Raw genomic sequence first — 13,329 nt, forward strand, 5'->3', positions numbered from 1 at the left:
GAACATTTTTCTTAATTTACTCATTTACAACTTTCCTTTGATATAAATGTGATTACCTTTCAGGAAATACTGAAATTGCAATAGCTTAACCATATATTATTCATATAAAAATCTAAGGAAAAAGTTGAATTGCTAAACTATCAATAATAAATATAGATGAAAAATACAACCTAGTTACATTCCTAATAAGTATGGAAAATAAAGATGGTTTTATGTCATGTCTTCTAAAAGGTAATGGTGAAATAAATTTTCCTGCTCATTATGTTGCTTGGTTCATATATCCTAATTTAAAATTGCAATTATCCAAAACCAGACCACTAAACAAAAGAATAATATACGGCCCCTTTAAAATTATGCATTTTAAGACACAATACAGGATCTGTACAGTTATAAGAATAAGGCTGCTGTCACCTTCCCTTCATTAGTTTTATTTTTGATGTAATAATATAGTTTCCAAAACAGTTCATGTCACACTGTTCCTGAAAATTCAACACTACCTCAAGGAACGAGGTAACCCATTTGACAGCAATGGTCTAACTATTCCTGGGTCGTACTGATTTTGAGTTACAACAAATAGAAAATGTAAAAAACCACAAAGCTGTATTTGGGTATTTAAGTGAGGGTATCTGCTTGCAGGTTAAATAACTTTACGAATGAACATAAGGACTAAATAACTAAGACCCACGCTTACAAAAAAAAAAAATTGTAATAAAGGCTGATGAATTTTTTTTTAAATATAATCTTGTTCACCAAAAACTTACATATTAAAAACCCTTTACCAAACACTAGTTAGCAAGTAATGATAGCAGTAAATATTACTAATTAATGCAGACCTCAATATTTCTAGCCATGCAACCCAATGATGCCATACAGACCATTCTTAAGTACAAATTAAAAGTATCTTCAATTTTCATAAAAAAAAAAAAGCATAGACGGGTCATCAGCAATTCTACTTTTGTATAAATGTTCCGCGTATGAACAATGGTGTTTTTAAAAGTAAGGTAACTTAGTCACAACTGGTAATAAATTCAAGTCAGTATGAAGAAAAGTGTTGCATCAATATTTTTTTCTTATTACATGAATGATCTTATAGCTGAGACATCACCTTGAATGAACTCTAATTATATTTGCTCACTAGTGGACACAAATATAAGTTTCCTTCTATGTGATTAATCTGTTAGAAATATAAGTTTCCTTCTATGTGATTAATCTGTTAGTCCATGAAGACATGTCCTCCACTGTCTATATACAACATCTCATGAAAATACCACTGACACATGGCAAGATCACAGTCAGTTCACTCATTTTGGGAAGAAACCATTTCCAAGGGAGGGATAAACCACCAACCCAGGTCAGAACCTATTTACATCTTAGGAAAATATGATTGTAAACTACATGCTAAACTTCACAAAACTCTTTCAAGTAGTTTTGTATGTAAATCAATTTAACCTTTAATACGGTGGGATATACACATTTTGACTGAGGAAAAATTACTTTAATGAATTCCGTTCCACCCAGATTAGCCAACCAACCACATATCCATCACATATCTGGTATCTGTTAAAAGAAGAAAAGAAATTCTCCACCAATAGAGCAACACTACTTGATATCTAAGCAAACCACCTCCAACTACTACATATAACAAAGCCTAAAGGTGTCGAGTTACTACTTACTACCCAAACTAGTCACATGAGATGAATTTTATGAAAATTTGGATTTTTTGTAATCCTGAACAAATGCAATGACAATAAGGCACTTCGTAACTAGTGTACTGAAGTTAATAGCTGAAAAATCAATAACCAAAATCAAACCAAGTTAGCTGGTTTGTTGCACATTTATCAGTATTTTTCAAGTAAACAACAGAATTTCTTTGATACTCCTGAACAGGAATCTTCGCAAAATACTAAACTTCACAGGTCAACAATCACAGTTGACAGTGCACGGTTTTAGGTTTGCCTACACCAAGACTTGATCATAAATATGGACAGCACTGATCGTTACAAATTATGAGGGGTGTAATTTCATATTCCATCACACTATGAGTTACCATTTTGAAGTCCGTGTATGTGAAAGTGATCCTAACTGCCACTTGGTTAAAACAAGAAATACAATACTAAGCATTATATCCTACAATGTACAGCAACATGTTGTTCGTACATGATTTAACAATGCAACAAATTCCTAGTCATGATTAACATATTATTATTTGTAAACAGCTTTCAGCAAATTCATCCTCCAAACCCATTAAAAAATTAAAAGACCCCAAGTGCTGGAAAGGCAAGCTTTGGCCTGTGAACCCCTAAATTTCATTAGCTTCCCACTTCATGATAACATTTTCTAACCATCATATATAGCTGATCCAGCTACAAAGATATACACAATGCTATTTATTGTTTGTCTCTCTCTACAAACCATTCATCATTACACAATCTCCTCTAGGTGCCCTAAATGAGTCCAATACCAATGCGATTCTTTAAAGTCGCAAATTTGATAGTTATGCACGATTCCACTAAATGCAAAAATTTGTTTTGCCACTTCTTTTGTGAAGGTATAAACAAAACCTTTTATTAATTTCATTTTTTGACATAAAAACTAGTAGAATACCAAGGCTATGATGTGAAAACTACAGTAACATCTCCAAAGCACCCAACCTTTTCAAAATTAACAATCTTAAGTGTGCATGGTAAAATGGCAATAACAAAAAAGTTTTTTCAGCTCCTGTAAAACAAGAAGCGTGAAGCTAAGCCATTATCTTGAAAATTCGAACTTGCACTTATCATCTAACTTAAACGTTAAGAAGTCTATACAACACACATTACCTTTTTTTCTCTTCTTTGCTTCTACTTCTTCTTCATCAGCTGCAGCTCCAAGAAGTGTGAAAATTATACCAGCTTGCGAATTAACACCGACAGCTGTCACCAACATCTTCCCACTACCCTCCATTACATGTGTACCTGTTAAAATAAACAAAAAATCAAAGTGAATTATGCATCCTCATCAAGATCCACTAACATTGAGTATGATACCAACCATTTAATCTAATGCCAATGAAAGGGCTACCCTTATCTGGTTAGTGCAACAGAGCCTCCCAAAATTAGTCAACATACAAATAAATCTGTAATATTGCATACAAGAAATCACTAAAATAAACCATAAAATAAATGCATATGCGTACAAATATGTGTAAAATGAAACACAACCATGATATACATAGCACAGTCGATTACATCTGTTTTAAAACCTTTTCTATCTGCTGTGTTACTTACAACAACACATATATGCAAAGGAAAATTTTTACTTGCTTTCATGAGAATTTTCTCATTTTAAATCTGTACTTTGCATAAACATGAGAAAGCTATGTGATTCCTCTCATTTAAAAGTCTCACTAAATCATTAATTAAAAATGGTCAGATGTTACCAACTAAAACATGTGCAAAATTCAGAAGTTACCTAACATTTTTTTTTTAGTATTTGTGCAAAACTCATTCTTCAAGTGGCACAGCTACAATATGAAGCAAGGCTCTTACCCATGAAGGTAAGGTGGCCTGCATCAGTGGATAAACAGGAAGCACTGGCATGGGTGAGGATGATTTACTTTATACTTATCACTTTTATCTACGAAGCATTTGTCTTAACAACCCAAAAGTTTAAATCTGCAAGCTCTTCAATTCCTTTGTCTTTTGAAAGCTCACAGACAGCTGGAATTTACTGAAAACTATGCTACTCCAAAACACCCTTCTCCAATTGTCTGCAGCTATATTTCTATCAGCAAATCATTAAATCATTTGATCACTCAAACAGTTACCCTATGGTTTCAGCCTCTAACACCCTTTTACTCAAATGAAGCAGAATCTCCCACTAACAATCATTGGGGTGTTCATTCATGGCTACAATCAGTTATCATAAACAGTTTTCTGGGCTAGATTATGGTAGACTGTAGCTGGCACCAGAATCCACAAAAAAGAGCTTGGGAAATTTACCAAGTTCAATTAAAAGTGTAAATTACTAAAATACATTGTTTAAACACATTGTCTATATATAGTTACGACTTGAAATAAACAAAAAAGTAAAAGGTTGCAAGGAATTTACTGCAGGCCTAACTGAGAAGCATTGCTATTCCCGTAAAAGCCAGCCAAATGTCTGTATGTTATTTCTGTTTTAACAAGATTGGCTAGTACCTAAAAGCCAGCAAATACAGATGCCCTAAGTAAACAAACAATTTACAGTAAAAAGTTTGTGAATACAAGTTTTAATATACATGGCTTATAATGCCCATCTACGTTAATTGCTTGTCTTAGAACTCAGTCAAATGCCTTGTGAAGATCTGCAGATAAGGCAGAATCTCCTCTTTGCTTGGTGCTTTTCCTGTATTTGCTTCATTAAGAAGACTACCTCTGCTCTTGATTTCTCCAACATGATGCCTTGCCAATTTTATCAATTTTTCTCATCTTTTCCTTAAGCATTTTTCAAATATTTTCAAAAAATGCTTAAGCAGTTTTATTCCTCTATAATTACCACATTAAGAAGATCCCCTTTTCACTTGTATACTATAGCTGTCATGCTCTTATCCCACTCATCTGGTTATCTTAGCTTTTATTGGATTTTAACATTTTCTGGTCAATCTAAAAATATTTTTCATAATGGTCATAGGGGCTTTTAATTATTCATTTCCTCAAAGATTTTATCAACTTCTTCGGAGGCTGCATTAGCTACTGGTTCCCCTTTCAGCCAACCACTTCCAGTTTGTATTTATTGTCTCCAGAAAATTTTCAAAATACTAATTCCATCATTCCATTATAAATCTTTCTTCAGCTCATTTCTCTATTTTCACTGTCATATACTTTTCAGTTTTTATATGCATTTCGTCTTCAATATAAATTTAGAAAATATTTAATTCTTAAAATAAACTCCAGTTACATAAAGTTTTTCTCTTATTTCATCTTCTACTCGTGCTTCTTGTATGGTTTCTTGCCATTACTGAAAATATAATTTTCACTGAAACTGCATAAAAGTGCACTGTGATTGTATACAAATGCAATCTGAAATTAATCATATGAAACTGAGTCAAATCTTTAAGCAATACAATCAGACCCTCCAGGGCTGAACTGGAGTTTCAAGACAGTATAATTATGAAAAAGTAGAATATATCCCCCCTCATGTCTGACCATGCTTTGCTAGTCAATCCCAAGTCATTTATATAACTACCATCACTATTTATGTTATCATCAATGCCTTCTTGGTAAAATAAACTAAACAATCACAAAACTCAACCATATTTCCAAAACATCATTAAGACTCCCATTTCACTGGCCTACTTCTACTGTTTTACATAGATAATACTGCTTAGAGAGAGACACTGCTACTAAGAGACATCAAAAGCAATAAGTCCACAGGGCTCCAGATCACGGACCTTCAAGGGCTTGGAATCATCAACCTGGGTCATCAAGGTCTAACATTCTGAACGCTCCACTCAGGAGTGTCATAGTTGTAGTGGCCATAGTAACAGGAGGAAGTGGTATTTTTTCCATGGCTTCCATAAAATTATGTGATGAATAGGTGCCTGATTACTAGATGCAGCTCTTGTTTTGAAGTCCCTGTACATCCCACAGAACTGGATCACTTCAGCACTGATGTAATGTGAATAGCCTTCAACAAATCAAAGGACCATCTCAAACCCTTCCAATGCAGTCTCCCATTAAACCATCTGTTTCTATGTCTCACTTCACTTCATCCGACTTGCATAATTGCCTATTCATTGCCTTCACTTGGGTTGCAGCATAAAATCTCAGTGCTCTGAATTTGATCATTTCTTTTTATATCAAGGGTGTTGTGCACCTTCATTAACTGTTTTCTATAAACACAAACCTCTAATTTTCACCCTATCAACCTTCATTCCTCTGGGTTGCTTCCCACTAACAGATATCAATGAAGGGCACAAAGAGGAACATGAAGCTTACAATACATTAAGAATAAAGTTTACCAACAGTTTGTTACAGTCACTGGCATCAAAGGCCTTAGTGGTTGTAACGCTAATCAGTTAACCAACGGAAACAGCTACTGAGAGGAGCTGTGAATAATGATAGGAAGAAGATCCTCACTAAACTTATCTTTATGGCTGACATTACCATGTAGTCAAATCACACAAGGATGAGAGCCAGCATCTGGGTTTTATTAAAGTGGTAGCTCAGTTTCATCACACTCTCTCCATCTCTCTTAGTAATGCAGGAAACAGCATCTACTGAGCCTCATGATACGAGCTAAGGCTTCACCTGACAGCACCATTTGCCCATGACAACTAATTAGTACCACTTAAGGGTTAAGTAGATTCAAACAAGGCTAAATCCTTATTCTAAACCATTTAGAAAATATTTGGACAACCATAATACTGACAATGGAACCATGAAGGATCAGGTTTTATCAAAACATGCTTTACTACACAATTATATCTAGAAAATTACTACCTGCAGCCTACTTGACAATAACACATAAAACCATGTCTTTATAACAAAATTTTTTCATACAAATGTAATAACCATATATTGCCTTTCATCCATGCTAAGCAATGCCATTCCAACCCGTCTATGAAAGTAACTAGCAACAATATAATCTACATTAATTTTACAAAAATAATTAGTTTTATAAAATCAACTTCAAATATAGCTCAAAGTGCATCAAAAACTTTGAATTTAGCTCTCCTGATACCAAAATATTTCAATATGAACTAAATTCAAGACTGTTTGGAAGGAAACATGGGAGTAGCATTGTAATATTCTGGTAAAGATATAAGAAACAACAAGATGAAAACGAGAGATTATTTCTTATCATTATTGCTAACAACCGAAGCACCTACAATAAAAAAAAAAATTAAGAGCCACAGTACTAACACTGCACATAAGAGGAAGTTTTATAACTATCACATGACAGTTTAGTCAGCAAGGATAAGGATATTTATCCTATAACAAAACTATTTAAAAATTAGTAAAATATTGTCAACAAATGCCACGAACGAAGAAAAAGTTACATACCATCACTACAGAAAATACTTTACTATAAAAATATTGTAGGACAACTTTGCTTGCCAGTTGTTATTTCCACTTCCACGCCACTGCCTCTTTTCCTTATACTACACACATCCACTCAATACCTCCAACACACACTTTCCACGGCAATCATACAAGCTAAATATTTACCTTCCCCTCCTGTTACCATCAGGAGATGGTGGTGAGGCTTGGGACTCACCTGCACAGTTAGAAGGTTGGATAACCCCTCTTCAATAAAGAAACAGTCCAACTGTCATATTCAGGTATGATTATGACTGAGAAGTACTAGCACTTTCCTAAAGCACTAGTAAATGGTTGGATAAATAGATAAATATTATCAACATAACCTCTCCACCTTTTTCTCTATATTTCTGTCAAGAAATATATACATATTTACACTTATAAAATATTCCTTTTACTGCAATCAAGAAACAATCAATAAGATTTAAAACTGCACACAAAGCTTACATTTGTCACCACACTGCAATTAACCAACTTCACCCTAAATCTATGTTCTACCTTTCATCTGGTGTAAACCACTGGAAGTGTCCTTTGTTCTTCAACCAGTCTCAAATTTCTGCAAACAACTATGGCCCTGTAATAGCATCAACTGCATTCTCCACAGGACACAAGATTTTCTTACCAATAATGAAACAATTTTTCTCAACTGTGTCTACCTTCATTTTTAACACATTAAGTGAAAAATTAATAAAAGAAAAAATCAAATACTTTTCCTCCCAACATTATTCTACAGAAAATACCAATCCACTATGATTACTACTGCTGGCTTTACAAGAAATATAATTTTCTTTCATTGAAACAATAGATTTGTAGCTCGTACATTCCTATATTCTCTGCCAATAAAAAAAAACCTATGAAATTATTTTTAAAATCAGGATGATATTTAAAATGAGAAATACACTTAATGTCTAAAAAAGCACATTATTCATTATTAACTAAGAGCTGCCACAATTATAAAAACTCATTATTCAATGTTAAATAAAAACTACCGCAACTTAATTGAAGAATCTTTCTAATGGAAAATGGCCTAAAATGTTCTTTGGAAATTAACTACCTACATAAGGCTTATTAATAAAAGAACTAATCATTAATGCATAAAAGCTTGGCAATATTTTAATTACATCTGGTTCAGTGGACTCATTAAACTACTTAATAATAAAATTACATATTTATTACTACAAAACAGAAACAGACGTCTAAATGGAATTCACTTAGACAATTAGGACAAACTACCATCTTATAGTCAGAAAACACAGATATCGTAAGTAACACAATTCACAGCAAAATGTTTGTGAATACAAGTTTTAATATATACAGCTTGTAGATATGACAAAGGAATCCATGCCAGCCTCGGTTAGCCTACAAATGAGCTTAAATATTTATCAAATTTCTTGCTGCAATATTTTGGTTAATTGCTCACAATTCTCTGCCCATTTTTCCTAAAAATAAAAAAAAGATATTTACATCAGTCCCCCTATATATAATGTGGAATCTGACTATTCCCCAACCTCTAACACACTTTCAACAACTGCATCACAAACCACCTTTGTTGTCCTTACACCTTTTCTATTTGTCAGTATTTGCAAAGTTCCACTCACTTTTCTTGCTCTGTGGGATTACCATTTTTTTTTATACTATCATAATCTTTTACATTTACTCCAAATACCTATACCAGCAGAATCTTCTATACTTCTAACAACCACACCATCATTACTTCCTGTTCCTGGCTTTCACTAACCTTCATAATCTTAGAGAAAACACTAACTTTCAACTTATCTTTACATACTGTAAATGGTTTCCACACCTTGATATCAATAGGTATTACAGGCAGTCCCCAGTTTACGACGGGTCCGGCTTACGATGTACCGAGGTTACGACGCTTTTCAAATATATTCATCAGAAATTATTTCCCGGCTTACGACGCATGTTCCAGGGTTACGACGCATCGTACGACGATCCGACGGAAGAAATATGGCTCCAAAACGGCAGAATCAAAATTTGGAGGCTTTTTTGATGAAAAACTCAATAAAAATGCAGTTTACATCATTTTCAATACACCCAAAGCATTAAAAGTAAGGTTTTCTTAGGATTCTTGACGATTTTCGACGATTTTTCGGTTTACGCGATTTTCGGTTTACAACGCGGCGTAAAAACGGAACCCCCGCCGTAAACCAGGGACTGCCTGTATAGTGTTCTAAAGTACCATTTTCATACTGCACTTTTCCTTATAGATAATTCTTCCATTTACGTACTCCTTTGGGAAATTTCTGCTGTAGAGACAAAGCTTTCCCATCACGTTATCCACCCAACTGCTCTAACCTAAATGAGTCACTCCATCTCTGACATCCTTCACAAACAACTCTTTTATGTCAACTTCATTCCACACCTATCACCACCCTTACCAACACTTATCAACACATCCTCTGGTAATATGTCAACTGATGCCAACAAACCAAAGTCAATAATCTCATAAAAATTTATATACACTAAATAAAATACAATTAATTTCAGAAACAGTATATTGGATGACTGATAATGTTTATCCTTCTGATTTGTTACTAATACTTTTCATTCAACTTGCTTATTATGATTAGGATATTACCAAAAAAAAATCTGTTTTTTTGATAGCGTAACCGTTGTTCGTCCTCAATGTTTATCCCTCTGATTTGTTACTAATACTTTTCATTCAACTTCCTTGTTATAATTGGGATAGTACCAAAAAATCTGTCTTTTTGATAGTGTAGCCACTGTTCATTCTCAAAGGAGTTACTGATTTGGTACTAACACTTTTCATTCAACTTGCTTGTCATAATTAGGATATTACCAAAAAAATTCTTTTTTTTTTTTATAGCGTAGCTGCTGTTCATCCTCAAAAGAGTTACTTTCACGGTCCCTAGGGGGGCTCCATATTATCAACCTGCAGATGTGGCAAAGGCATGCTACACGCTGTTCATTATTGTGTCAACAACATATTTCGTGTCAGACCAACTCTCATTATTCTCTGGTCTCTGCAACCATTAGCACACAGCTAGAATTTTTGTATGTACAAGTGCTCCAGCTCGCATTTGGTCATCACGGAAGAACCAAACTGAAGCAAGTTAAGTACATACTGTTAAGTCCCAGAGGAAATTTTTAGTTTTAAAAATTTTTAGTGGTAACATAATTTGTTGAATTTGGGGGCTGGTGTCACCTCCAGGGCGAGAATTAAGTTTTTGTTTACGCTACCGTCTTTGCTAGCCAACAATGTTTAATTATATTAAAGTAATACTTTTAAACTGTGTTTTTCTCAAAGATCTTTGGTATATGACCCTCTACCTTAGTAGTTTGGGATCCTAATATGGTCCACCTGGGCTACTTAGTAGACAGGCTAGGCTGCGACTTTCGATCGTGTTCATTCGACTTTTGATCGTGTTCAACTTCCGGACCCTGGTGTTGAGTAAAACCTATTGGTTAATTATAGTACTGAATTACCAGCCTGAATAGTTTTTTGTGATAATGTTCCCTACTTAGCATTAATATCAGGGAACTAGTATCACACTAGATGATGTTTTCCTTCACGGAACTACAGGCAGTCCCTGGTTATCAGCACTCCGGTTTTCGGGGCTTGTCTAGCAATGAAAATCAGTTATTTTCGGTGCCGACATGCACCAATTTCCGCTTATTGGCGCCGATAATTGCGTACTGGCGCTGATACATACCTAACAGAGGTGCAGATAACTGAAAAGCGCCGAAAATCACCAAAAAAGCGAAGGAAATCGCTGATTTTCGGTTATCGTCACGCCATCGGAATGGAACCCCCGCCAATAACCAGGGACTGCCTGTACTTCTAGCAGGTATTGCTCCGCCGCTGGCAGCATCACTTGGTAAAAGGTTTGTAATCTTTGTTTTTCTACGTGATTATTAAACTTTTACATTGTCATATAACAGACATTGAAACTGTACTTAATTTATATGCACCTAGCTTATTTAAAAACAAATTTTTTCCCTTGGTAAAATATTTTAATTGCAGTATTTTCATATGTAGCCTATAGCTTTACCTGTGGCCTAATAGCCTAGGCCTGATAAACAAATCATATTTGGCCTATTGGAAGAGCGTAACATTCAAGAATTTACTTCTAAGGCAAAATTATTTACCAGCGGCTTGTGCATAGCCTAGGCCTGGTAAGCAAATCATAAAATTGCAAATTAGATTTACATTGTACAGTTAGCTCTGGCCTAATAGAATGGTGTAACATTCAAGAATTTACTTTTGAATTGAACTGAATATAGAATTTAGGCCAAAGGCCAAGCACTGGACTTATGAGGTCATTCAGTGCTGAAACAGAAATTGACAGTAAAAGGTTTGAAGGTGTAACAGGAGAAAAACTTAGCAGCTCACTATGCATCAGTTATTAGGAGAGGGTGGAAAGTAAGATGGAAAAAAAGAAAATATGAGAGGAGGTATAGTAAATAAAATTTATTTAGTAATTATATATTCATTACATGACTACTGTCTTAGACGACAAAAACCCATATGTTATGATGGCTAACAGTATACAGCAATAAGGCTACATACTTGTGCCCAAGTTAACCTATTCATGTTAGTTGTGCTGCCTAAGATATTACAAATAATTAGCACATCTAACATTTGTGACAAAAATAAAATAATGGTAGTATCTATGAATGTAGGGATGCCCATTATCATAACATTATACTATAGTCCTTGTGGGAATAAAGGGGAATATGGTTGGTCACCAGACGTGTGAAATCTACAACATGTTCCTGGCAACAAGTGTTAAGAATGACACAAGTTGCACTAAGCTGTCTCTTTGGGCCCCAGGTTTCAGTAAAGGTACAGGAGGAGACTATATCTTTCCGGCTAAACTCCGGCAGAGTACATTTACCTCCATTTCTGAGCACAACACGTTTGGGCCAAAAGTCTGGAAGCATTGGTTCCTAGTACCTACCAGATCAACCCCTCTGATGGAGAAGAGGAGTCTTAATTTGGGAGAGATGTCCATTTTACTGTACAGGAAGTGGATATTGCCACAAACTGCCCTGCTGAACCCAAAAGGACCAGGGACACAGCCTTCAGCTGTACATGAGAGCGATACCTCAAAAGGAAATCTATCACCCAAGCAGCTATCATTCACTGAAGGGATCCTAATAGGATCCACCTAGCCCCGTCTGAAGTGCCCGTATCTTTTGAGGGGTATAGTGAGTCATCCAGAACTTCTGTCTTTGGTTGCTGGGCAGTCACAGTAAGGCTGCCTGGGCGCAATCAGTTTGAGCAAGTTCCCCAAAAAGGGAAACAACACTTGTTGCATTTGCTGACTCCCACGAGGAAATCATGAACATTTTCAAGGATGTCCTTGATACTGAGAGTCAATATATCAGACACATTATCCATGATTCCAAACAGGAATTCAGGTCAGTCCTTGACAATGAATTAAATATAAGATGTAAGAAATTCTCAGCCTTTAAAAGAAAGAATAAAGTGGCTGCACAGCCTGCCTGGGCAGGGTCTGGGTTTAGAGCTCCGACTGGTAGCAACAACAAGGCCAGTTTGGGGTATGAAATTTAAAATTAAAGGATAGTAGGGGCTCCAGTACCAAGCCCGGTGATAGTGATAACCGTTGGCGTGATGCCTCAATGTGTATCTTCTTTGCTGATGGTACATACCTTATTAATGAAAGGAAAATCATGACTCAAGTTGAACATGTAAAATTTCAGGACAGGGCGGCGTTTCCTAATACTGAATGGTGCTTAGTCCCTCCTTAGTTGGCATTGAGAAACTTCCAAAGGAGATCGTTATCCTACCTACAAATATAGCATTGAAAGCCATACAAAAGACTTTTTACCAGGTCATTGGAAAATGAAATGTTACATCTATTTTAGATAAAACTCACTATGCTCACTGGGTAGCCCCAGCCTTCTGTCCCTTCACTTTTAATACAATCACGTGAGGGCAAATTTTCAGAATTTTGTGGTAACTGGGAAACGGAGAGCCAGCGGCAGAATTAAAGACATCCGTCTCCGTCATCCCGGTGTCTGATAATTCTACAAAGGAATGGACAACACTGGTCCTTCCTTTTGATAAGAAAAAGCTCCCTCTGGATGTGACTACTCAGTAGTTTGGGACCCCTATGAGAAAAATCTCAGAGAGGACAGCCTTAACTGAATTTCATGCTGGGCTCTACCTCCTCAATATCATAACCTTTACTAGTATGCTGGAAGTTTCTATCAGAAGGCTTCCAAAATCCTTTATAAAAATATTTGCAGCTGTAGC

The 13,329-nt window shown here is 35.4% G+C and overlaps 1 protein-coding gene across 50 annotated transcripts in view; it reads right to left on the bottom strand.

Moving 5' to 3' along the window:
- PMCA (plasma membrane calcium-transporting ATPase 3) overlaps nt 1-13,329 on the bottom strand; it is a 476,515-nt gene that overhangs the window by 72,292 nt on the left and 390,894 nt on the right. For all 50 annotated transcript variants that reach the window (XR_010853417.1, XR_010853401.1, XR_010853416.1 and 47 more), the window contains one exon: nt 2,820-2,954. Coding sequence is in view for 30 of the 50 variants with exons in the window: in XM_067105915.1 (XP_066962016.1) it covers nt 2,820-2,954 (135 nt within the window). In the remaining 20 variants the exon portion in view is untranslated. The remainder of the gene's footprint in view (nt 1-2,819; nt 2,955-13,329) is intronic.

This window comes from Macrobrachium rosenbergii, chromosome 6 (genome assembly GCF_040412425.1).
Source record: "Macrobrachium rosenbergii isolate ZJJX-2024 chromosome 6, ASM4041242v1, whole genome shotgun sequence".
Taxonomy (NCBI): Eukaryota; Metazoa; Arthropoda; class Malacostraca; order Decapoda; family Palaemonidae; genus Macrobrachium; species Macrobrachium rosenbergii.